The sequence below is a fragment of the Aethalodelphis obliquidens genome, unplaced genomic scaffold, assembly GCF_003676395.1.
Source record: "Aethalodelphis obliquidens isolate GAN/ISIS:26980383/991018 unplaced genomic scaffold, ASM367639v1 scaffold27, whole genome shotgun sequence".
NCBI lineage: Eukaryota > Metazoa > Chordata > Mammalia > Artiodactyla > Delphinidae > Aethalodelphis > Aethalodelphis obliquidens.
Genome location: NW_020837971.1, coordinates 16,220,009 through 16,246,921, shown reverse-complemented (window position 1 = coordinate 16,246,921; position 26,913 = coordinate 16,220,009). Strand labels below are relative to the sequence as shown.

The 26,913-nt window shown below is 45.8% G+C and overlaps 1 protein-coding gene across 1 annotated transcript; it reads left to right on the top strand.

Moving 5' to 3' along the window:
- Positions 1–17,271: 17,271 nt before the first annotated feature.
- PURB (purine rich element binding protein B) lies at positions 17,272–23,942 on the top strand. Its single transcript, XM_027124045.1, has one exon. It carries the CDS (start codon positions 17,391–17,393, stop codon positions 18,306–18,308), a length of 918 nt encoding a protein of 305 aa, XP_026979846.1. The 5' UTR covers positions 17,272–17,390; the 3' UTR covers positions 18,309–23,942.
- The last annotated feature ends 2,971 nt before the right edge of the window (positions 23,943–26,913 follow it).

Below are 26,913 nucleotides of genomic sequence, written 5' to 3'. Positions count from 1 at the left end.
GGACACGGGTTCGTGCCCCGGTCCGGGAAGATCCCACATGCTGCGGAGCGGCTGGGCCCGTGAGCCATGGCCGCTGAGCCTGCGCGTCCGGAGCCTGTGCTCCGCAACGGGAGAGGCCACAACAGTGAGAGGCCCGCGTACCGCAAAAAAAAAAAAAAAAAAAAAAAAAACACACCAAAAAATAGAAAATAACAGAAGGTTGGCAAGGATTTTTTTAAAATAACCGTCATAAAGAGTGTGAAGTGGTATCTCATTGAGGTTTTGATTTGCATTTCCCTGATGACTGATGACATTGGGCAACTTTTCATGTGCTCATTGGCCATTCGTGTTTCTTCTCTGGAGAAATGTTTATTCAAGTATTTTGCCCTTTTTTTTTTTTTTTTTTTGGACGTACCGTGAGGCATGTGGGATCTTAGTTCCCCAACCGGGGATTGAACCCGCACCACCTGCAATGGAAGCATGAAGTCTTAACCAGTGAACTGCCAGGAAAGTCCCTTCTTCCCCTTTTTTAAAAAAAATACAATTGTACCTAATATGATTGCTGATTAATTTTTTTATTTTTATTTTTGTTTTATCTTAAAATTTTATTTATTTTTGGCTGCGTTGGGTCTTCGTTGTTGCGTGCGGGCTTTCTCTAGTTGCAGCCAGGGGCTACTCTTCGTTTTTGTGTGCAGGCTTCTCATTGCAGTGGCTTCTCTTGTTGTGGAGCACAGGCTCTAGACATGCAGGCTTCAGTAGTTGTGGCACGTGGGCTCAGTAGTTGTGACGCACGGGCTTAGTTGCTGCGTGGAATGTGGGATCTTCTCAGACCAGGGCTCGAACCCGTGTCCCCTGCACTGGCAGGCGGATTCTTAACCACTGTGACACCAGGGAAGTCCCTAATTACAGTTTTGAAAAATATATGGGTGTGTATTAGAGGGGGCAGGACAGGAGAGATCTTACTGCTAACGGTGCTATCTTTTGTATGATGTCATTGTGTGTCTATCTCCTTTTAGTCAACTCTATCTTCTGAAGTTTATGCTCTGAACGTATTTTATGTTGCAGTAAGAAAAAAAATATTTTGAGCCCAAATCACACCCTTGACAAGGAACTACGCCAATGAGCCTATGGATGTGGGCCTGGAATGTGGCCTTCCCTAGCATATTTCTCTCCGTCCCTGAGCAGAGCAGGGTGGGCAGCAGGGATCAGGGGACAGTGATGGGATTCCAAGGGCCAGGTCTAGGGACTGAGCCTGCCCTTTCTTCTCGGGATTGATTGCAGCTGCCCGGGTCTCGCTCAGCTTCGCACAGTGGTCGTGGCTCTAAGGACCAGGTGACACCCACAGACCAAGGCTGGGCAGTCCTCTGCCTCCTCACCTTTCCCGGTCCCCGCGCCTCGCAGGGCTCCTGCAAGTATCGGGTTGCAGAAGGCGTGGACGCCGAGAAGGGAGAGGGCAAGACCGTGTGCGCATTCACAAGAGAGGCCCCTCGGAGAGCCGCCCTGCACTCTGGGCCTGACAGAGCTCTCCCCACTCAATGAGAAAACGAATCAATGCGCCATGAGTGGGCAGTTCAGCGGGCTCTCTACTCTGACCGTGGCATCCTGCATCTCTGATAACAGAACGCCCATCCTCACGGGAATGGCGGTGGTAGTACTTTTTAAAACACCGTCACTTAGCAAAGTATCAAACTGGTGGTCAGACCTGGGGCGGGGCGGGGGGGGGGGGCGGGCTTTTGCTCACCCGTGAAATCCCAAAGCCTGGGAACCAAGGGTCTAGAACGGCACTATCCAACCTAAAGAAATGGGATTCACCCCACATATGGAATTTTAAGCTTTCTAACAGCCACAATACATTTAAATCATATTTTATTTAACATAACTTATTGAAAATATTATTTCAACAGGCATCCAATATAAAATTATCAACATCACATTTTACTTCTGGGGGTACTGTCTTTGACACCCAGGGTGTGTTTGCCACTGGCTGCACACCTCACTTTGGACTCGCCCCGCTGCAAGTGCTCAGAGCCCTGTGGCTGGTGGCGCACAGTACAGCCCGAGAGTTCTGGAGGCCCGCAGACACTCGCAAGCCATTCAAGAGCAACCAGTGAATGGACCAGGGAACCCAGAGCCAGGCTGCCGGGCCGCAGATCCTGTCCGGGAAGGAGCGAGGTGCAGCCGGCGGCCACCAGGAGGCGCGGGCGCTCTGCCGACTGCCCGGTTTCTCGCCTTTCTGCTCAACCCTCACTGGATTCTACAGTGCAGCTCTGGCCCGGGCTGGGGAGCTCTTATGCAAATACCCTGGTGGCATCTCCACCCGAAGAAAAACTCCCAGACATCTGGAGGTGGTCTGCCCCCTCTGAACTCCCCTTCTTAAAGTTGAGGACCCTTCCAGAAGGCCACACTCAGCAGGTGGTGGGCGTGTATTCATAACCTAACAGAAGGCCAGGCTCAGTGGGAGACCACATGGGATGAAAGAATGATTCTCACCAAAGGCTCTGGTGGGATGAATGAATGATTCTCACCAAAGGCTCTGGTGGGATGAATGAATGATTTCCACATCTGCCATTAAGCCCAATCTCAGTATTTGAGCACAAGTGCAGAAATGGCCCAAAGGCAGACTCAGACACTAGTTCTGACATTTCTAAAGCACTCTGACACACACCTCATTTGATCTTCACAACTAACCTTAAAGTGAATGCCCTCATTTCTCAACTGAGGGAAATGGGGATCTGTCTGCCTGCGGACCCTGGGGAGACAGGAAGGGAGATGAGCCACCCCTCTGAGACCACCGGCCTGCCTCAATGCACTTTCCACCAGGTGCTCTCAGTGGATCTGAACCCATGGTGTAACATAGAAATATGTACTTGGTGTATACTTTCTGTCCCAGCCTGGAGCTCCTAAGACCCTTGGAATTGCCTGAGTGGTGGGAGTGTCTCTTGTTATTCACTTCGCCTCAGGATGGAGGGCTGGTCACCAGAAAGACCCGGAACCATCAGCTCCCACCCGGGGGCACGGGGGCTGGAGCTGGAGTTCCGTCTGTGGCAGTGGCTTCATCACTGAGGCCCACGTAATGAAATGTCCGTAGCGCTCTTGGACAGTGACGTGCCAGCTTCCGGGTGGGTGAACGCTCCCGCGTGCTGGGAGGGTGGTGCACTCTGCCGCCCCACCCAGAGGATCCAAACCTGCCTTTGTTCTTCTTCATACGACTGTTCATTTATTTCCTTTACAACTGCAAGTATAGTGCTTTCCTAGTTCTGTGAGTCATTCTAGCCATGTGTGGAACATGAAAGAAAGGGTCGTAGGAGCCCCTGAATTTGTAGTCAGCTGGGCAGAAGTGTGGGCAGCCTGTACCAACTGCTTTCAGGGTGTGGGCATCCTTGTGGGACTGGGCCCTCCCCCTGTGGGGTCTGTGCTCACTCGGGAGGTGAATGTGAGAAATGAATTGAATCCTTTGACACCCACCTGGTGTTGGAGAATTGGTTGATGTCAGAAAAAAACAAACACAGGGCCTGGTGAAAACAGCTGCTTGGCTGTAGTTCAGCCTGTGAGAGGTGCCGAGGCCCTGGGATCACTAAAGGAATCCTAGCACTGCTGAACAAGAGCGCTGCAGGGACTGGAGTGCGTCTCGTCTGGCAGGCCCCGCAGAGGTATTCGTGGTTGGCAGGGCGTTACTCTCTGGTGGGGTGGGACTTTCAGCTGGTCACCGGGTCCTATTTAGACCACATCAGGCGGGTCATTGTGCCACAAAGCAACTCTCTCATGACTCAGAGCTCAAGACTGTGAGAAGTCTTCCTTCCTACTAAGCTGAAATCAGCCTTTCTTGGGCTAATGCACACCTCACCCAACACAGAAGCCCCGTTCTGTTTGTCCTTTCACGTCTGGGACTGCCTTGGCCGGTCATCCTCTCCACCCTCCCACCCCTACCCAGCTCCAAATTTGGACCAAAACTCCTAACCTAGCTCCTCCAAAGTTCTAGGCCCTTCTCCAGCCTCATCAAGCTTCTTCAAGGGTTTACCTGTCACTAAACCATTGAAAATGTGGCCTCGGGGCTCTGTCCAACCAACACATACACGTGGTCTCACCAGCACAGCTCATGGGCTCTTCTCTCTCTTTCTTTTTCCTCTTTTTATAAAATATTTTTTAACTATGGTAAAATACAAATAACATAAAATTTACCATTTCGATCATTTTTCTTCTTCTTTTTTTTTTTTTTGCGGTACGCAGGCCTCTCACTGTTGTGGCCTCTCCCGTTGCGGAGCACAGGCTCCGGACGCGCAGGCTCAGCGACCATGGCTCACGGGCCCAGCCGCTCCGCGGCACGTGGGATCCTCCCAGACCGGGGCACGAACCCGTGTCCCCTGCATCGGCAGGCGGACTCTCAACCACTGCGCCACCAGGGAAGCCCCATTTCGATCATTTTTAAGTGCACAGTTCAGTGGCGTTACGTACACTCACGTTGTTGTGAGCCATCACCACCATTCATCTCTAGAACTTTTTCATCTTACCAAACTGAAACTCTACCCATTAAACACTAATTCCCCACCCTTCCTCCCCCAGCCCTTGGCACCCACCATACTACTTTTCATCTCTATGAGTTTGACTTCTCTAGGGACCCCATGTAAGTGGAAACACTCAGTATTTGTCCTTACTTATACTCGTAACTGGCTTATTTCACTCAGTATAATATCTTCACATTTCATCCACGTTGTAGAATACAGCAAAATTTCCTTTCTTTTTTAAGGCTGAATAATATCCCATTGTGTGTATATACCACATTTTGTTTATCCATTCATCTGTCGATGGACACTTGGGTTGGTTCTACCTCTTGGCTATTGTGAATAATGATGCTATGAACATAGGTGTGCAAATATCTCTGCATGACCTTGTGTTCAATTCTTTTGGGGATATACCTAGGAGTGGAATTGTTGGGTCATATGGTAACTCTATGGTTTAGTTTTTGTTTTTGTTTTTTGCGGTACGCGGGTCTCTCACTGTTGTGGCCTCTCCCGTTGCGGAGCACAGGCTCCGGACGCGCAGGCTCAGCGGCCATGGCTCACAGGCCCAGCCGCTCCGCGGCATGTGGGATCTTCCCGGACCGGGGCATGAACCTGTGTCCCCTGCATCAGCAGGCTGACTCTCAACCACTGTGCCACCAGGGAAGCCCTATGGTTTAGTTTTTTGAGGAACTACCAGATTGTTTTCCACAAGGGCTGCACCATTTTACATTCCCACCATCAAAGAACAGGGTTCCAATTTCTCCACATTCTGCCAACACTTATTTTCCTTCCTTTTTTTTTGTAATAACCATCCTAATGAGTGTGAAGTGGTATCTCTTTGTGGCTTTGTTTTGCATTTCCCTAATGATTAGTCATTTTGAGCATCTTTTCATGTGCTTATTGGCCATTTATATATTTTTTTTCTTTGGAGAAACATCTATTCTTCAAGTCCTTTGAGCATTTTTATTATTTATTATTTTTGGCCGCACTGTGCAGCTTGCGGGATCTTAGTTCCCCCACTTTCCAGTCTCTTAAAATCCATATTTGGAGGAAAACGATAAAACAAATTGTGGGGAAGCAGCTTCGGAAATCTACACTGTGAGCCACCTAGGTGGAGGAAACCGATTTGGAAACGCAGACGTCCGAGCGTCACCTCTGACCCAGTGGGCCAGCCCTGCAGATTTCCCAAGTAAAAATAACTACTCATAGGAGCATTGCTTATAACAAACACGAAACTGGAAACAACCTAGAGCCCCCGTCACAGGACACTTAATTCTACCGGTTCATCTAAATTGGTGATCACTAAGATAACAATAAAAATATGGAGACATGTTCAAGCCATGTAAAAGTAATGTAGAGTGCGGGGGGGGGGGAGGAGAAACTATTTCATTTTCAATATACTATATATAACTACACACAGTAATTACAACATAAAAATAGATACGCATGTGGATAGAAACTAGAAGGGAACCAGAAGAATGAAAACGGAGGGAATTGGTAGGATTATGTAGGACATTTTTTTCGTTTTAAACTTCCTTTAATATTTCAGGAAAGTTTTACTAAATGATACTTTATAAGTATTTCTATCTCCTGAACTAAAGCTTGTGTTAAACAAAGAAGCAACTCAATCCGAGGACGAGAAAGGGGATGTCTCATTGCTTAACCCACTAGGCAGGCAGGAAAACACGAATTGTTTGGAAAGAGAGAGAGAGTTATAACCCCCTCCCTGGACCTGAAGTTTACCCTTTTGTACTCTGAAAACAGGAGGATCCAGACTTTGGAAACAGAAGCATAGTCAAGACGCTGACCCATGGCTCTGACTCTCAGTGTCGGGTTCCGTTGCAGGGTAATTTCAGCTAGAGCCGGTGACTTGGAGGCAGATGGTGTGGCTGAGACTCCAACAGTGGGGACAGCCGGGGCCGGGGCCGGTCTCAGCCACATGGAGTCCAGGATGCAGGCAAGATGGCCAGCTAGAGCTGCCCGTATGGAGAGCGAGTGAGAGAACCCAAAGGAGACAGAAGGTCGAGGGCTGTGGTGAGGACATGACCTGTTGGAAAGCAGTGAGGGCTCAGAGTCCCTCAACACTCAAGGGCAAGGCGTGAGGGACCACTGGGACCCCAAAGGGGTGGCAGTGGGAGGTAAGCAGGGCAGGAGCACAAATAACTGTGTTAAAAACATATACAGAACTACTAGCCCAATAGAAGCACGGACAAAAGCCACGAATAGGCATTTCACCAATGAGGAAACGCCTACAGCCAAGAAGCACACACAGAGATGCCCGGCCTTGTTAATCAGGGAAACATAAACCAAGGCAGCAAAAAAGAAGAGTTTTTCATCCATTTCATGACAAAAATGAAGAATCTGACAATGCCAAGGTCTGGAGAGGCTGTGAATCAGAGGCCTCTTAAACACGGCCGAGGAGAGTGAAACCAGTGTAACAACTCGGGAAAACCATCTGGCTTTTCCTTATGAACTTGGACATTCACGTGCCTCACAGCTCAGGAAATCGCACCTGGGTATATACCCAAGACAAAGCCCTGCACCTCTACCCCAGAAAACAAGTGCCAGAGGGTCCCCTAGGCTGTTTGTGACAGCAGCCATGACCCTGATGCCCACCAGCAGAAGATGGAACAGGGTGAGGGCATTTCCCCGCGATGGAATATTATACAGCAGTGAACGTGAATCAACTCCAGCTAAACAAGCAAACCCAAAAAAGTGTGGGAATCTTCATAACATAATGTGGAGTGAAAAAGATCAAGTCCAGGAGGCTATTTATGTGATGGCTAATTTATGTGCCAACTTGGCCAGGGCACAGTACCCGATATTTGCTCAAATACCGGTCTAAATGCTGTGATGGTATTATTTAGGTGAGATTAACGTTTAGATCAGTCAACTTTGAATAATGCAGATTACCATCCATAATGTGGGTGGGCCTCATCCAATCAGTTGAAGGCCTTAAGAAAAAAGACTGGATTCCCTTGAGGAAGGGGGAATTCTGCCTCCAGATGACCTCTGGACTCAAGCTCTTCCCTGGCTCTCCAGCCCGCTGCCTGCCCTACAGATTTCAGACTTGCTGGCCTCACGGTAGCGTGAGCCAATTCCTTAAAATCTCTCTCTCTCTCTCCATGTATATATATAACTGGCTCTTGAACAACATGGGTCCACTTATACACAGATTTTTGTCAATAGTAAATACTACAGTACTACACTGTCTGTGATTTGTTGAACGTGCGGATACAGAGGGCAGACTAAATTATACTTGGATTTTCAACTATGGGAGGCTTGGCACCCCTACCCCCCTTGTTTTTAGGGATATATATATATATATCCTTTTGGTTCTGTTTATCTTGAGAACCCTGACTTATACAACTTACAGTATAATTCCCTTTTTATAAAGTTAAAAAAATAAAAATAAACAATGTATTTTTTTATACTTTAGGATTTCAGTCACCTCTGAGAGGTGGGGGGATAAACCCTGGGAGGAATACATAGGGTAGATTTCAATTATTGTCAGTGTTCTAATTCTTGAGTTTTATTACAATATTATTATTGAATGAATTGATGAATGAATGATAAAAGAGAGCTGTGACGCATGGACTAATAATAAAAATACATGGTAACCAAAGATTTTGATCAATCTAATTCTGTGCATAAAATAAAAACTTAATGTCAGGACTTCCCTGGCGGTCCAGTGGTTAAGACGTCACACTTCGAATGCAGGGGGCGCAGGTTCAATCCCTGGTCAGGGAACTAGATTCCCACATGCCGTGTGGTATGGCCAATAAAAACAAAAACAAAAACTTATTGTCAGACATCAGTATGCATAATATGAATATATGTATATACACACACCTATGTGTAAGTTCGCATTTAAAATTTTGCATAGGAAACGCTCGAAAGGACAGACACTGATATCTTCGGGTAGTGGGTAGCTCTTCATCAGGGAAGAGCTGATGCTGCCATCTCTGAATCATTTACATTCCTACTTTTGCTTTTCTGTATTTTCCAAATTTTCTACAATAAAGACATTTTTTAAAAGAACACATTTTCTAGGGCTTCCCTGGTGGCGCAGTGGTTGAGAGTCCACCTGCCGATGCAGGGGACGCGGGTTCGTGCCCCAGTCCGGGAGGACCCCACATGCCGCAGAGCGGCTGGGCCCGTGAGCCATGGCCGCTGGGCCTGCGCATCTGGAGCCTGTGCTCCGCAACGGGAGAGGCCCCAACAGTGAGAGGCCCGCGTACTGCAAAAAAAAAAAAAAAAAAAAAGAACACAGTTTCTAATAGGAGGGAAAACACAGTAACATCACCAGGATGCCCAGTTGTAACTCAATTGTAATTGCTCACTGTGTGCTATTTTCATGATCTACCAAATGGTCAAAGACACGGAGAGTCAAAGATGCATACTTCCTTTCAACTTAATTCCATTAGATATTTACTGAGTATTCACTGTAAAGGAGACGCAAAGATAAGACACAGTCCCTGCCCTTAAGGAGTTTGCAGACCAGCAGTAAAATAAGACTTGGGAAATAACTGACCACAGGGCAGAGCATGTAGGAGCTGTGAGAATACCCCGCGAGCTGTGTGTTTCAGCCTAGCGAGGACTCCCTGCTGCCCAGAAAGGCTTCGAAAACCTTCACGTAGATTCTAAATGGGCAAGTGACCAGTCCCAGAGGACTGCATGCTGAAGTAGGCAGTGAATATGAAAAGGGTACAATGGGACAAGGAGGGCCAACACAATTTACTTTGGATGATTTTTAAAACATTTTGACAACTTGAAGATGTATTTTTAACTTTGGGGGACATAATTTCAGACTTATAGAAAAGCTGCAAGGCTAGCACAAAGAACTCCTGTATACCCTTCACCCATCCTCCAACTGCTAAAGTTTTCCCACATCTGCTTTGTTGCTCTCTGTACAGGTGCGTCTTTTTCGGAATCCTTTGAGTGTAAATTGCAGCCATGATGTCTGTTTTAATTCTAAATATTTCAGGGTGTATTTCCTAAAAACAAGGATAACCTCTTACACAACCACAAGTACAATTGTCAAAATCAGGAAATTAACACCACATTATTTTCTGACCTACAGACCTTATTCAGATCTCACCAATAATGTTCTTTATGGCGAAGAAATCACGTGGCCGTCACATCTCTTCCTTCTCCCTTAATCTGAAGCGGTTCTGCAGTCGTCGTCTTTCATGGCATTGGCATTCTTGAAGTTAGTTGTCTGTGATTCTGTGGATGTTCCTTCAGTGTAGGTTTGTCGGCTGTTTTCTCAACACTAGATGCAGGTTCTGCATTTTTGGTAGGAATACTACAGAGGTGACCTGTGTCCCTCTCTGTGATCATACGACACCTGAGGTCGATTTGTCCCATTCCTGGTGATGTTACCCGCGATCACTCGGCTTAGGGTGGTGGCTGCCAGGTTTCTCCACTGCAGAGTCACTGTTTTTCTTTTTGTAATTAACACGTACTTACAGTGAGATTCTTTGAGACTAGGTCAATATTCAGTTTACCCAGCAAATTTTCACCGTTTTTAATATCCATTGATGATTCTTGCCGGAATCAATTATTACTGTGATAATTGCTATTGATGCTTGTCAGATTCCACCATTTCTTCTATACTTGTCACTTTGCTTTCTACTGAAAAGAAGAGCTTTTCTTGGGAATTCCCTGGTGGCGCCACGGTTAAGACTGCACGCTTCCAATGCAGGGGGCCCGGGTTTGATCCCTGGTCAGGGAACTAGATCCCACATGCATGCTGCAACTAGGAGTTTGCATGCCACAACTAAGGAGCCCACCAGCCGCAACGAAGACCCAGCGCAATGAAATAAAAAGAGATAAATATTAAAGAAAAAGAAGAGCTTTCCTTTCCCTCAATTACTCATTTATATCAGCATGTATACATGGAACCTTATTTTATTCAGTGGCTTATAGTCTGTTACTATCATTCTTTATTTGATGCTTAAATTATCTCAGATTTGGCCAACAGGGGCGTCCTTTTGACATGTTCCCCTTATTTTTTTTTTCCCCTTATTTTTTGAGCATTTACTTACTTTCTGACACAAGATATTCCAGGCTCAGCTTGTGCTTTCTGTCCTCCAGCCCTGAAACCAGCCATTTCTCCAAGGAGCTCTGGTTCCTTATAGTAGTGAATGGTATTAAGAAACCAAGGTCTGGGTGCTAGGTGTGTTCATTGCTACTGGGGTGTCATTGTTTCTAGGAAATGTATGTGTATAAATACATACACCCATACCTATATGTCTGAGTGTGTGTATATATTTCTGCATCTACATGTGTGTGTATGTGTGTGTTTCTGTGTTTATTTGCCTGTGTGTGTGTGCATGTACACACACACAAGTCTGTGTAATGAAACCACCAGCTCATGTTGATACCTCCAATTCTAATCCAGTCCCATAGGGCTTGTTCTCATCTTCCCCAGACCATGTTCCTAACTTCTACCAGGTAAAGGTTCTTTAAAAGCTGCAGATTCAGTTCAGGTCATCATCATTACCACTGGCCTCAGAAACCTTCATCTCCTGACCATATGGCCTTGCTTGTGCTCAGCATGGACTTGGGCATCACCAGTCTTTGTCTAATTGGACAAAGGGCAGACGGAGGAACCCAGCAGGGCCCGGTTCAGAGCCAGACAGCCTTCTGGAAGGCTGGACAGGGGAGCTGAAACAGAACCCCTAGGAGGAGGCGGGGGACAGAACACTGGGATTTTCTGGACGAAATAAGAAGCAGAACAGATGGCTGTTGTCCAGCTCCATGGAAAGACCACAAGTGACCTAAAGGCGCTTGGAAAGGGCAAACCTGTTCACCACGGCAGCTGGGAGGAGAGGCCTGACTAGAGGCTTTGTGGGCACAGCTGGCTCTGACTGAGCCGCCGGGGCAGCTGGGAGGAGGCCCCTCACACCCCCCTGTCACTGAGGAGAGACCATGGGGATGGAGGCCGGCCCCCTGCTGTTTAAGACGTGAGTGGGTTCAAACACTAGTGACCTGAGTTACAGCCTCCTCAGGCCTACTTATCCATTATCAGCTGACACATTTTCCGACTGTCCTATTTCTAGGGATCCCGTTCCTTTTAAGATTGTTGTGTTGGGGCTTCAACTCTCTTGTCCAACAAATATGCCTCCCAAAGAAAGACAGAAGTCCTCCTGGGTTTTGTGTTCATGTTCTCTCTACTCAACACTGGGTCTCTGCAGAACACGGAGCCTGAGGGAAACGCCCACAGGAAGCTCAGCCACACCCATGAATCACACCTGCGGGGCAATGCTGTCTGGGGCTCTCGTGTGCCACCTGCACCCACCGAGGGGTCTGCACACATTTCACAGCTGGGAAACGGGCCTGAAGCAGTGGAGGCCTGGAATGTTCCAAGGAACACGTACCCCTTCCAGGGAATCGGGGGTCACGTGGGAGGTGGCGAATGTCGGGTACAGAGGGCTTGATGGGTGTGCTTAAAGCCGCCTCCAGCCTCTGCGAGTGTCCCAAGCATTTTATTTTTTAAGGCCAAGAGGAGCTATGAATTATGGCGGGGGGCAGGGAGGTGGGGCTACTGAGTTAAGTCCCAAGGCTGAGAAACTGTGCCCCCTGGACCCCAACACCAATGCAAGGAATTGATTTTCTACCTCTTGGAAGACAAAAATCCCTAGAATAAACAGCAGGTGCAGGCCTTCTGCCCAGGCCAGATGAGGCAATCTCTTTAGATTGTGCAAGAAGAACACTCTTGCTTCCAGCAAACCCAAGAAAATGTCACTGGAGGCTTCAACGCACGCCAGCTGGATACCGGCCCCCGGCGCGTCAAGCTGAGATGCATCTGCAGGGCTGGGTTCCCGGCCCGGGAATCCCAGTGCCAGTGCCCTCGGGGATGGCACCCCTCGATACCAGTTTCTCCTAAGCCACCAGACCGCCTTCCTCTCTTAAGTCCAGCTTCCTTCTGGATGGGAAAGGACGGAGCAGGCGAGGGGGTCATGCAGCTTCCGAGCAGCGCGCGGCAGGAAGGCTTGCGGGCAGTTTCCACTGCAGGTTTGGTCACGAACACACTTTGACTCCCCACCCCCCACCGAGTCTCGCCTGCCACTCCTGCCTTCCTTGCTGACTCTGGAACCTTCCACCACCTCGTCTTCCCCCCTGCTCTGGCACCAAGGCTCATCTGGGTGGCGGGCAGCATTTCGCTTGCCGTGGGGAGTTGAGCTAGCCAGGGCGGGGCGGGTTTTCAGACTGAAGTCAAGAAGTTTCTCCGGATCCAAAGTGAGAGACAGTCTACAAAATAATGCCCCTTCCCCCCTCGGGTACGTCAGCTCTGGGAAAGACACAGACAGGTTGAGGGAGAAGCGGCTCCAGAGTAAAGCAAAGAAGGATGAGGGCCCACTGGATGCAACGGGAACTTCTGTTGCTACAAAGGACATAATTGGGACATTTGGCAAAATCTAACTCAAGTCTGTCGATTAGAGAAGAGTATCAGATCTCTGTTAATTGCTCGATTTTGATCACTGTGCTCTGGTTAGGCAAGAGAATGCCCTTGTTTTGGGAAAAAGATGCTGAAGGGTAAAGGGGCATCATGTCTGTGACTTATTCTCAAATGATTCAGGAGGAAGAAGAACTACACAGAGAGATGAGGAAGCCAATATGGTAAGATATTAACATTTGGGAGATCTGCGTGAGCAGGATTATTCTTCAATTGTTCTGAGTTTCAATTTTAAGCTTAATAGGAAAAATAACAGGAAAACAAACGTGTGCCCTACAATGTCTGACCGCTTCCTCCTTCTCCTGGCCTGAAACCAGAAGGCTCTGGCCATCTGAGGACACTGGCCCCTGTCCCCCACTGCCTCAGGGGTCTCCCCAGACCTGGCAAGGCCTGCTCCCATCTGCTGCCTCCTGCCCAGCCTCCAAGCTGTTCTAAGTGACTCGAGAAAGTGTGCTTCTTCCCGGCCTTAGCGGGATCCTGGGTTATTCAGGGACTCTCGTCCCGTGCAAGCTTCCCAAGTCTTCACGGCCTCCCTCTCAGCACGTGGCCTCACTCTTGGGCCCTGGAGCAGACGCAGGAATGGCTCCAACGGCTCTCCTCTCCACCAGAACCTCCTGTGCCCCTCCTCCACTCTCCCTGGTATCACAAGCCAAAGGATGCCTTCTCGCCTCCCAGCGCCAGCCCCCAACTCCCCCCAACCCCCTACCCATCTCCAGGACCTCACTCAACAACCAGTCCCCCTCAAAGCTCCCCCAGCCTCGGAGCTGGCTCAGGTATCTCTGAACAAGGCAGCTTCGTGCTTCTCTTTGCCAGTTACCAGCCCCTCTGTCACTGGGGCAGCCCCTCAACCCATACTCCTGCCCTCATTCAAACTGTGACAAATGGCTTCCATGCTCCCCCCAAGGTGGCAGCGTCAAAGATAGAATTCAGAATTGGAGATCTGAGCTGCAGCCTCTGCTCCACCCCTTAAGAGCTGTGCGATTCTAGGCACGTTTCCAGGACGGTGGGAAGTGTTTGTGTAGGTTCCCTATGAACTGTGACACCCGACCCCTGGCCTCATTCCCTCCCCACTTGTTCACCTGTCCCTGTTTTCTCTATGCAGCCTCCTGGGAGCTGCTGTCAAGTCCACGCTGTCTGCTGGCGGCTCCCAAACCTGCGTCTCTGCTGAGGCCCCTCTTCTCGACTCCACTTCTCTGGGTCCCACAGCTGCTTAGACACCCCTCCTCCGGCACCCAGCTGGTTCCTCAAACTTAAGATGCCAGTACTTAAGATTCACACTCACTCGTGCTGGATTTGCCAAAAGGCAGTCACAGCAAGTGCTTAAGGCCACCAAGAAGTAATAAATTTCCGGGGGAAGAATCTGATATTCCCAAAATGCATCAGAGCAGCTCTTCCTGTTGGGTACTGTTTACTGTGAATTACGGAGGGGAAGAGCACCTAAGGTTTGCAGCATCTGGATCTCTGAAGTCTCACATCAGTGCCCCTGTCATCTCCAACAACGGCCTCGGCTCTAGTCACTCAGAGCACACACTCTGAAACCACTCTTCACTCCTCTCTCACATCCCCACGTCCGGTTTTTAATGTTTTTTTTTTTTTAATATTTATTTATTTGGCTGCACGGGCTCTTAGCTGTGGCAAGCAGGATGTAGCTCCCTGACCAGGGATCGAACCTGGGCCCCTGCATGGGGAGCACGGAGTCTTAACCACTGGACCACCAGGGAAGTCCCCCCACATTCGGTTTTTAAATCTGGACCCTTCTCGTGCCCCAAAAAGCCCCACTGGCTCCTTGCCGCTCCACCAGCTGCATCCAGTCCCCTCTGGCTTGGGTGGGCAATGTGGTCTTTGCCTCCTGACCAAGCCCACCCATGCTGTCCTCTGCCGTGGTCACCTCATCCAAGCACAGAGGGGAGGCGTCACGCTCCTGTTCACACGGCTCCAGGGGCTCGCCCTCGACTCCAGCCCAGTCCCCTGTCCCCAAATGAAGGTCTCCCCGCCGGGCCCAGGTTTAGCTGCCTCCCACTCTTTTGTTCACCACCCCATCCTCACATACCCTGGGCTCCAGCCAAACTAGACTTCTCGCCATCTGGGAACACATGTTCCCTCTGCCCAAAATAACCTACATTCATCTCCACCTGTCGAGATCTGTCCTTGAAGGGTTATTCAATAAATAGTACTAGGACAATTGGTCACTGGGAGGAAATTTTTTAGATTCCTTACCTCATACTATGCACCAAAATGTATTCTAGATAAACTAGACTTAAACATAAAATATCGAGTATCATATATTCAATAGAAATATATGATATAATCACATGTATTAAAAAAATTGAACTGTAAAAAGTCTGAAAAAGTATGGTTGTTGAATAGATTAAAAGGGAGAAGATGCTCAGCTTAAAAGCCAAGAATGAAATTTCAAAGGAAACAAAGCAATAGATTTAACTCATTAAATAGAACCGGACTCATTAAAACCAAACTGATAAGAAATGAACAGAGGGGGGGACTTCCCTGGTGGCGAGATGGTTAAGAATCCACCTGCCAAGCAGGGGACACGGGTTCGAGCCCTGGTCCAGGAAGATCCCACATGCCAAGGAGCAACTAAGCCCATGCGCCACAACTACTGAACCTGAGCTCTAGAGCCCGCAAGCCACAACTAATGAGCCCACCTGCCACAACTACTGAAGCCCACGTGCCTAGAGCCCTGCTCTGCAACAAGAGAAGCCACTGCAATGAGAAGCCTGAGCACCACAACAAGGAGTAGCCCCTGCTCGCTGCAACTAGAGAAAGCCTATGTGCAGCAACGAAGACCCAACACAGCCAAAAGTAAATAAATAAAATACATAAATTAAAAAAAAAAGGCTCACAAAGGAATGGATGGGCAGGCTCATTCAAAAAAAAAAGAAATGAACAGAAGGGTAGAGAGTCCTTCCCATGAACTGACTGTTGGCGTCCCCTATGCAGGGAAGTGGTCTGGTTAGCAAGAAATTAGAGAAGGAGCTTCATGGACACCTTTTATGAAGGCCAAGTGATGCCTGACATCACATTCCTTCCCTAGGGATTTGAAATGTCCAAATCCTCTCCAGGATTGAAATGGTCAAGGCCCAGATTTGATGTTTTCCCCTGGACTCTCCTGTGTTTGGTTGATAGCTATTATATAATTTTGTTTGATTGGGTCTTTTTTATGAAACAGGAGAAAGGGTGATTAAATACTTGGGGAGGGACTTCACTGGCGGTCCAGTGGTTAGGACTCTGGGCTTCCACTTCAGCGGGCCCGGGATCGATCCCTGCACCGTGGCCGAACCATGGCCAAAAAAACCGCCGCCCCCCCAAAAAAACCTCGGTGCATGCTTCTTCTGTGCCAGTTTATGTGCATTATCTCATTTAATTCTTACAGCAGCCCTACAAAATAGGTACTATTATTCCCATTTTAAAAATGAGGCAACTAAGAGATTAACTGAAGTGCTCAAGACTTCACAGCTAGTATGGGATTCAGATCCAGGCAGAGTGACTCTCAGCACACACCTCCTCCCACCGAAAGACATACTTTCTTACTTTTAAAATCCATTCCTGAAAAAAAAAATAAAATAAAATCCATTCCTGTTTCTTCAACGTAACACATGAAACACGTATTCTTCCTGTAAAATGGCTGTCAGTCCCTCTACATAGGTGTTTGCTAAAAGTTAACTCCTTTCCTAAGCGCTCCATCCCCACTACCACTGCTTAGTTCAGGCCATCATTTTTTCTTATGCTGCTGTGACGGTGACGATGTTATCATGCATGTTCCAGGCACTAAGTACGGTATTTCACGAACTAAAAATAAGAGTGCACATTTATTGAGCACTCACTATAACTCAGGTATTACGCTAAATATCACTCACGGCTTATCATCCAGCAATCCTATAAGGTTAGTTTTGTTTTGAGTACAGATGACCCCATATCCTCCCTCCTTTAATTCCTCCCTGCTTATAAAAATAATAACTGTACCATTTCCCTAGAATAAACCGCACTTATTTGAAGCGTACATTTCAGTGAGTTTTGACATACTTGTGAAACCACCACCACAAACAGGACGCAGACTGTTCCTGCCCTCATAAACTTCCCGAGCTCCTTCCCAGCTTAGCCCGCCCTGACCCCGGGCCCCCGCGGGGCGTGACGTCACTGCCCTGCGCCCCGCCGCCGCTGTGCGCGGCGCTTCCGGCAGCGAGGACGTGGGGGGCGGGGCTGGGGGCGTCACGGAGGCGTGCGCCGGAAGCGGGCCCGGCGGAAGTGGCGGGGCGGGGCGCGGGGGCGATGGGGGGTGGCGGCGGCGGCCGGCGATGAGCAACGGGAGTGCGTGAGCGGGCCGGCGCGCGAGGCTGGGGGGCCCCGGAGAACGAGCCTCAGGGCGGAGGGCGGGGGCGCGAGCGCGGCGGGCGGCGGGCGGCGGCCTGGGCGCGGCGGCGGCCGAGAAGATGGCGGACGGCGACAGCGGCAGCGAGCGCGGCGGCGGTGGCGGGCCCGGCGGCTTCCAGCCCGCGTCTCGCGGCGGCGGCGAGCAGGAGACGCAGGAGCTGGCCTCGAAGCGGCTGGACATCCAGAACAAACGCTTCTACCTGGACGTGAAGCAGAACGCCAAGGGCCGCTTCCTCAAGATCGCCGAGGTGGGCGCGGGCGGCTCCAAGAGCCGCCTCACGCTGTCCATGGCGGTGGCCGCCGAGTTCCGCGACTACCTGGGCGACTTCATCGAACACTACGCGCAGCTGGGCCCCAGCAGCCCCGAGCAGGTGGCAGCGGCAGCGGGCGCCGAGGAGGGCGGTGGGCCGCGGCGCGCGCTCAAGAGCGAGTTTCTGGTGCGCGAGAACCGCAAGTACTACCTGGACCTCAAGGAGAACCAGCGCGGCCGCTTCCTGCGCATCCGCCAGACGGTCAACCGCGGCGGCGGTGGCCCGGGGCCCGGCGGCCTGCAGAGCGGCCAGACCATTGCGTTGCCCGCGCAGGGCCTCATCGAGTTCCGCGACGCGCTGGCCAAGCTCATCGACGACTACGGCGGCGAGGACGACGAGCTGGCTGGGGGCCCGGGCGGCGGTGCCGGGGGCCCCGGGGGCGGCCTGTACGGGGAGCTCCCGGAAGGCACATCCATCACGGTGGACTCTAAGCGTTTCTTCTTCGACGTGGGCTGCAACAAGTACGGAGTGTTCCTGCGCGTGAGCGAGGTGAAGCCGTCCTACCGCAACGCCATTACCGTCCCTTTCAAGGCCTGGGGCAAGTTCGGGGGCGCCTTTTGCCGGTATGCGGATGAGATGAAAGAGATCCAGGAGCGGCAGAGGGATAAGCTTTATGAGCGACGCGGCGGAGACGAGTCAGAGGGAGAGGAGGTGGATGAGGATTGAAACGCCTAGCTTCCCCTACGGGCCTCCCCACCCCACCACTAGAGAGCCCCCCTTCCTGTTCATCCCAGTGAGCTAGTGGAGGGGGAGCAAGGGAGGCCCCAGAAGGAGAAGACAAAATTTAAAATAATATAGTTAATTAAGAGAAATAACCATAAGAGAGAACAGTCACGGACAATTAGAGAAAAGCAGTAAAGTTCCAAGGAATTGACAGCAACCTACAAAGAGAGGACGACAGCGCCTCCTCACCTGAGCAAAAGTCTCAACTTCTGTTGCTTCCCAGCTGAGGTTCCTAAATCCATCAGGATAATCCTGGGTGGGGTAGATCCTTGCACATTGGCCAAGGAACACCTCTTGAGTTACCCAGACCCACTGATGACAGCTGAATTTGTATTATACCTGGGGTAACCTGGTCTTAAGATAGTGTCTTATCCCTTCACCTCCATTGAAATCAGCGTTTTGGATCTAGATCTTCATGGAATTCTTGTGAAGAGAGAGGCATTTGCAGTTACCCAGTTCTGAGGGTACAAGTTTTATGAAAAGGAATGCAACTTTAAGTAATCATAGACAGGGCAAAATAAGAATTCAAGAAGCCACCAGGGAATACAGAAACAAGTCGGATCCATTTTTTTTTTAAATGGTTTTGCATGGAACCTGGAACAAGGTCCATGTCTTGTCTTTGCAGAATTATTTTCCGGGATGCAGATGGATTCAGGTGTCAGTCCTTGAACTAGAATCCGTTATTATAATATTTTGGAAGTCGGCAAAATTTTTTCAAAGATAAAAGCAGTTTTACATTGGGGGTTGCTGAGGTAGGCACAAGCAGAAATCAGGCATAAAGCACAAGGAAAACTGTTTGAGTGGATTGGTTGCTGCTCACTAAAGTTCTTCCCCGATCTCCAAATATGGAGGTCATGTCTTAGATATGAATGAGAGCCAGATCCCCGTGGCTCCACCGTGTGAGCCAGTGAATTATGGCTAATTCGGCAGTTTCAGCCACTGGTTGGCTGGATTTTAAACCGTAAAACTTGAAGATATCTACAAAAGGAACAGTGGCTACAAGCCTGAGCTTTAATGGAATATAAGTCCTCACAGAAAAGTTCGAAATAACCAAAACTGAAGTCTTCATCTACCTTCAGTTTAATCTGTGGATTTGTTTAAACACTAAAGATCCTCAGGTCCAGAATTCCAGCAACATTTATTCTTTTAAAATAAATTTTTAAGAACTTGATCCATTGTATCAGTACCTCACAATCAAGTTGGCAAACGATGGATGAGTGATTCAAGTAGCGTGCCCTTTGGAAGCTGAAATCCATCTGAATGGAGCTGAAGTGAACGTGAATATGCTGACTATATCCTGGAAGCATTTTTATACCATCTTGAAATTTCAACAAAACTGCCTTTTGCCAGTTTATCCAGCTGTCTTTCAAGAATAAAAGTTGGGGTTTTCAAGGATCGCCTCTTCTATATTTTAAATGGATTTTCAGTATGATCTTTACTAATCAAGTTAATCCCACCCCATCAAAAGGTATTCCTAGAAGTGTCAGAACCTAGGTAACTGAATTGAATGGGAGCTAATGTTCTTTCCAAAGTTTTCAGGTAACTTTGTGCAACACCTTCTCAACCAGGAGGCAAGTAACCCCACTTCCACAATCTTAGTATTTTTTTTTTAACTGCATGCCTGCCCTTTATTTGAGCTGCCTTTTAATTTATTGCATACCCTTTTTATTATCTTATTTTGGTATTCAATCTATACAATCTTTTTGTATTTATTGGGAAATGAGTAATATACAAAAAGGTCGTTTTCATGAATTAGTGGCTGAGAGGGAGGGAATAATTGTGTATATAAAATTAGGCTTTTTTAAAAATTAGGTTTGATTCAGAATATCTCATCTTAGATTTTTAAAAAATAGTGGAAGAGCCACAAACATTGGTGCCCTTTTCAGACTATTTCTCTACTCTCATCATCCACAGTAGACTTTTTAAACAGATTTTTTTTAAAGCATTTCTTTTTTTAAAAAATGTTTCTCCGTTGCAAAGAATGTTTCCTAAATTGTATGGGAGCAATAGTATTTTTGATGTTTTAATGACATCTGTATACTTGTACTGTATTTTGTACTACAAGGCAGCTGTTTTCAATAATGTCCTGCTGTATTTACCTATGTGTTTTGAGTGTTTATTTCTTTGCTGCGGAGAACAAATCCCTAAATAGTTTTAGTAAAGGAGCTGAGAAACTAAGCATTATTAGGTTTGCAGAAACTGTTTAAGTTTCAAACTCTGAGGCAGCAATGAAAATTAAGGTTGCAGCTCTTAGTTGATAGCTGTAACTTTTTCATTTTCAAAACATGTATAATTCCTGTAGAGACCAACTTGTTTTCCTGCTTCAGTGGTGGTTCTGTTGCTCAGCTGCTGTGAGCCAGTTCAGTTTTGCAAAGGTGCAGTACCTCTCCTTTCTAAGGGGTTGGTTCATTCTTTTTTCTTTTCTTTTTGTTTGGCTGAATTGCAGTAACTAGCCTTGCCCTTTCTACTCTGTAGAAATGACAGGGTCTTCACAATCCTTCACCAGTGGCTACTAAGCTATAATTAGCTGAACAGAAAGAATGTGGAAGTGGTCTGAGGCATATAGAGTATATGCCAAGAACACTACCATATATGGCATCAGCTTTGGTTACCAGAGAAATTTTCTTAGTCATTAGACCATATAACAGTAGTATATCATATGTAAATCTTTAGATATCAATTTGAGAATCCTCCAAAAAAAGGAGCAAAGAATGCATAAGCTATGTGTTGGAAAAAGTAATTTATATTAAAATTTTGACCTGCCTATGTAAGATTAAGTGGTAAACGTCATAGTGGTGGGTTTTTAAGTCTTAACCAATTTCAAAGGTTTGTTTCTCCTGCAGGGGGTGGTTCACGGCCTCTTCTCACTGCAGGAAGATTACAGGAGGATGTGGATTAATTGTAGCATTCACTGATCCTCATTCCAGTACTAGGGACAATAGAAATCTGCAAAGCATAGAGACTACACTTGGTGTGTGGTTTGTTAAACAAGGTGATAGTAACAGGCTAGCTTTTAGAACTCATTCAAAGTATTGCTTATTAAAGGAAATGATCTTTGTTAATTCCAGTCAGAAAATGGCATTGTACAGACTATGGGAAACCAATTTTTTTGTTTTGTCTTTCAAGCACTATTATGAACAGTGATTTAGGGCTGTTTTTCAGCTTTGGCAAACATCCCAGCTAATCACATGTTCAAAACAGTCATATTCTTGAGAAGTAGGGAACTAAAATTCCTCTTCAGATAATTGGTAGAATGTTTGTTTCTCAAACTACTGCAGTTACAGACATGAGAAATCAAACTTCAGGAACAGAATCAAAAGAGCAAAAATCTGTGTCAAGATACTCCTCTTCCCTTCTGGTTTCTATTGTCCCTACCTATCATTCAAGTAGAATGGCAGTTCTAGCCAGCAAAGAACATTTTCAGTGCATATGCTGCACAGTACAAAATGTAAATCTGTATGGCACCAAAAAATCAAAGTGAAAACCAAACCAAAAACCCAGACACCCTATGTTACTATGGGAGGCATGTAGGTGGTGTAAATGACTGTAGCTGTGATGCACACATGGCTACTTGTCAAGTCACTTTCCATAATTATTTACTGCAAAATGATTGAGAGGCTTTGGTGCAGGCAGCCTATTAACCTACTACTTCCTTTGTTACCTCTCAATCACTTTGCAATAAATTGCAGGTCTTTTAAGAGATTCAAGCTTCAGTTTTCTCAAAAAACAAAACAATTTTCCTGGCTTATCTGAAAATGCAGGGTTGTGGGCAAAAGAGGCTGGTTATAATAATGCCCTCATATTGAGTGGTCTGTAAATGGCTGCACACTTCAGGCACTATAGTTGCTGAGGATGCTTTGTTAAATATGACCTTGACTGGCTTTACAGGGGGTAGAATGTGCTCTACACAAGGTATTAAAAGGTAACTGTTCATTTGTGTCTACCTTGCTCTTGAGGTGGATGAAATTAAGAAGCTTGAGTGTGTAAGCCATGCACATAGGTATTCTTCACTGTAAATTTTGTTTTCATTTTTAACCCAATTATGGTACTTTGTCCAATGCACAACTGATCTCTCAGTAGATATTCATTTGAAAATAGTGTGGCCTTGATCGGTGAGAAGGGGAAGGAAACAAGTGACTTTTTGCTTATGTAAAATGACTCGTTTGCCGAGAGTCATTCTGCAGCACTCTTAGTGTCTAATGCGTTTGTGATCAGTCTCCTTGTTGATTGGGGAAAGTTAATGTTTTTGACCCTGGAGTTATTAATTCAATTGAGTTGTCTTCTGTTTTTAGGAAGTATCAGAATTGCTGTGATAAAAAAGTTGACTGCTTTGATGTCCAATCTCAGGTTTTAGAATATATATAGTGGTGTAAAATTCCACTGTTAACTCTTAAAACAATTTTAATTTAGTACACCCTAAACGTCACCTGCATAAGGCCTGTTCAGAGAGCAGAGCCTCCCATCTTTTTGCTCCTTTTCCACTTTGTACTTCACTTGAGAAAGTGTCTTGTGATTTTACATTGTATATTTCCATTTTAACCCTGACATATTTCTCAAAGATAAAGCACTTTTTGATCATGAAATACATGGAATCTTTGTGTGATATGGATCATGGTTTCTCAGGCTCCCCTAGGTAATTTGCTTATGAATATCATTCTAACTGTGTAAGAAGAGTGGAAATCTTTGCTAATGTTAGAAAGTTTGTATTATTGATCTAGAATGCATTTTGCTAGCTTCCAATAGATGGGAGAGTAAATAATGCTGCATTCACAATATAATAAGTTACTTTCCCTTGAGCCTTAAGGTAACTTTTTTTTCTGTCAATAACAGCACTGAAGTTATAGTAAATGAATGAGATTACCAGTTTTCAGGGTTGGTTTTAGAGTACTGTAAATCAATTAGCTGTCTTCCTAAACAGTTACTATTCCCATTGAATAAACTGGATAATGGGTGTGTGGGTGGGACAGGGCCGGGGGGGCGGGGGGGGGGTTTTTTTAAAAAAAAAAAAAAAAAAAAAAAAAAAACCACATTTACCTAAAGAAAAATATAGACACAGAAGAAAGAAGTACAAGACAATGCCTCATTTGAAATTCCAGACATAAGGTGGAAATGGCAAATTATAACCTCATTTCCCTGTTTTTAATCTAGAAAAGCAAAGTCATTAATTTTCAAGTGTTAGCCCCCAGAAGTTTCAAGAGATAGACTGAACGATGACTTCTCTTGATATATCAGTATCTGTCTGCTATTTAGTTAAAGTTGCTGTTCCCAGCCCTCAGTCTTAAAACTTAGTTTCATTACTGATGAATTTAACAGACTCTTATTTCAGTAAATGTGGTCCAATTGTCAGTATGAAAATTAAATTTGGAAAATACTACTGCATCATGAAGACTTATTACTCTAGTAATTTCCAATTGATATCTGTACCCCTGATCTAAGTAAGACCTTTATGAATGTATTTTATATTTCCTAATGAAATAGAGAATATGCCATCAATGTAATCACCTTTATTTGCAATCTTTTACTTTTCATTTGAAAATCTAACTCATGCCTCTCAGATTAGACATTCCAGTGGGGATAGGTAAAGCCATGTTAAAACAATAGCAAATGCCAAATTGGTAGTGTCACTGCTCAATAGGACTTCTAATAACAAGAGGGCAGAGCTTTATTTGATGCAAAAATGTTATTTTTTTCCATAGGTGATTCTAACAAATGATTTGATGAAAGAGTATGACTACTTTTGATTAACGTGGGATTTTGCATCTAGGAACATATTTCATTTTCCCTATGTTATATGGAAAATATCCATTGACATGGATAAGAGAGGGCTGATCATACCTTTAGTATGATGAAATGTGGGCCCAGAGTATTGAAGAGAAAGCAATAGACCTATTCAAGTTCATTGTCCACTAGCATATTGCAAAAGAAGGAGTTTGTCTTTTTTTCTCTTCCCTATTTCGAAGACATCAATGGGTAAACCTTTCAGGAAAATTGATTTAGATCATCTCTTATTTCTTAAAGGCAAACTCTTATCCCCAGTCTTGCCCTATGTTTCAAGATCAGGCTGGCTCGAAAAATCTTTACACATATTTGGAAATAGAGTGGCAAGTAGTAGATTTCTTCCCTTTTTAAATTCCTTTTTCAGGGACATATAACTGCAGGGAGAGTCCCAAGAAACTTGAAAAACAGGTACGTTTGTATCGTAGGAATTTGAGAATTTCATTTTAAACTGTTCAGATATGAGGCGTTAAACCCTTTTCTCCCAGCCCACATGTCACCTCTGTGTCAAAAGCTCTCTGGATTCCTAGAAGCTAATAGATTGGGAAAAGTCCAGAAACTGATATTAAATCAGTACAGGGCACACTTAAAAAGAGTTTTGCATGTTATGGTAGCAGGCAAGTAAATTTGAGTATTTTTCCAATGATTATCAATATTTGAATAATAACTGAAGTTATCAGTGTATTTGGACTTCTTTTTTTTTTTTTTTTTTTGGACTTCTTTTTTCTAAAGTTCTAGAATGATTAGTAGGAATTTATTCTTCCTTTTGCACCTTCATGCAGACGTTTTTCCAAGACCATTTCTAGAAGTCTATCCATCTTGATATATATTTCCAGATGACACACTTTCTATAGTAACCTTCACTGCCAGTCATATGTACCAGGGGCTTCCTTAAACTAGATTTTTCTTCACTCCAAAGTTGGGACTGATGTCCTGCCAGTAGAGAATCTATAGAAGTAATTTGAATGAATTAAAACCAAATCCTGATAGCAGGAGACAGAGCTTCCTGATCTAGATTTACAAGTAGAGTTTAGAAGTTACTTTTAAAGGGGGTTTTGGAGGATGTCCTCAGTCTCTGTAAATATCCATATGCTTGTGCATTGTAAACCAAGTGTGGACTCCTATGTATGAATTTGTAGAACTGATTTCTGCTTCAAGAGAAAATGCACCTTTAATTTTATAAGGTCCCCTACGCCTGTTACCCTATAAATATTTGTAAATAGAACACTAAAATTTGTAGTGATAGGATCAATTTGGGAATATCTGCTGAGAGACCAAAAAGTTCATTTTTTTAAGTACCTTGGTTAAAGAGTAAAGATTATTCCTCTTATTTTTTAAAAGAAGAATGCACTTTAACAAACACAGAGCTGCATGGGCAATTCAAACAAATCCGTGAAATGCAGTACCCATTCAGTAATCATACTTCCTGGAAACCGTTCAAAGAGTGTAGATGGGCTGTTGATCTCACTGCCTGGAGGTTGAAGCTCAGATTCCGGTCAATTTAGAGATGAGCAGGGCTGCTTCAATAGAGCAATGTGAATACAACCAGAAGCTTCAGTCAGGTCTGTAAAATGGCGGGTCCCGTATTTACCACTAACTAGCAAAACTGACAGAAAAACTCATAGAGAAAAAATCCTTACTGCTGGTGTGCACTCCTTACAATAGCAGACTTTTGCAGATGGAGTTTTACAGTCTATATTTAAAAAATTGTATGTTTGTAACAAATAAAGTATGCGAAAAAGTGAATGATAATCTTGTGCTGGTGTCTCTAATTTAAGGGATTACGTGGTGACCAGGAGGGAAATACCACACACCATCTGCTGGGGTTCGTAAATGGGTCTGGAATTGGGTGAGTTCCCACTTGAAATGACTTAAAAGCTGTTGCACATTTCATCTGAAATACAGCCAGTTCTAGACCCTCTGGGTTCCCAAAACCCTTTTCTAGTTAGTAAGCAATCTGTGGAGTAAATCAAAGTTGCACATAGTTTCATACTTTGGTTCATATTCCAGACGGGCCACTTGTTGCTTCCCCTAATTTCTTTCTATTCTACCTGCTTTTAGGCCCTATCATTTCCAAAGGCTGTAAAGAAACTGCTACCCCATGTGTTCACTCATTTATCATAACTGACTGCTTAGAGAGTAGATTAGGCCAGTCTCCTATACCCCAAGCTAAAGGAAAAATAAAAATTTTATGTCCATGCATCCTGGCTGTAGTTCCAAATTTTTTGGTTTCACGAACCCCTTTACGTCCTTAAAATTTACTGAAGACCTTCAAGGAGCTTTTATCTTTCAGGGCTTTATCAATTGATACCTATCTATTAGAAACTGAATTGTTTTCGAGACAAAAACAACATAAGTACGTGTTCCATCTGCTATAGAGCAGTGACCTCGCATCATTTAGCCTCTGGAAAACTTAAAAACTTGTGAGAGAATGAAAGTGAACAAGGCAGCTAACAATGTTGTTAGGAAAGTAGATTAGACTTCTGGACTCCCTAAAAGTCTTGGGCCTCTGGAGGTTTCTGGATCACCCTTTGAGAACCACTGAACTAGACTGGTATGTAAATGATGCTTTTCTGAAGATAAGGGGTTGGAAAAGACCTAAGATAGCTTAATCCTTTAGTTCTCCCTATGATCGATCTCTGTATTAGAGGCTCTTACTATAAATTACTCCTATCACCACCCCAGCCCACACACGTATGTAATTTTCCTGTGACTGTCCACTTCTTTGACCTGGCAGTGCTCAATGCTGACTGCAGAACCACTTGGAGAGCCT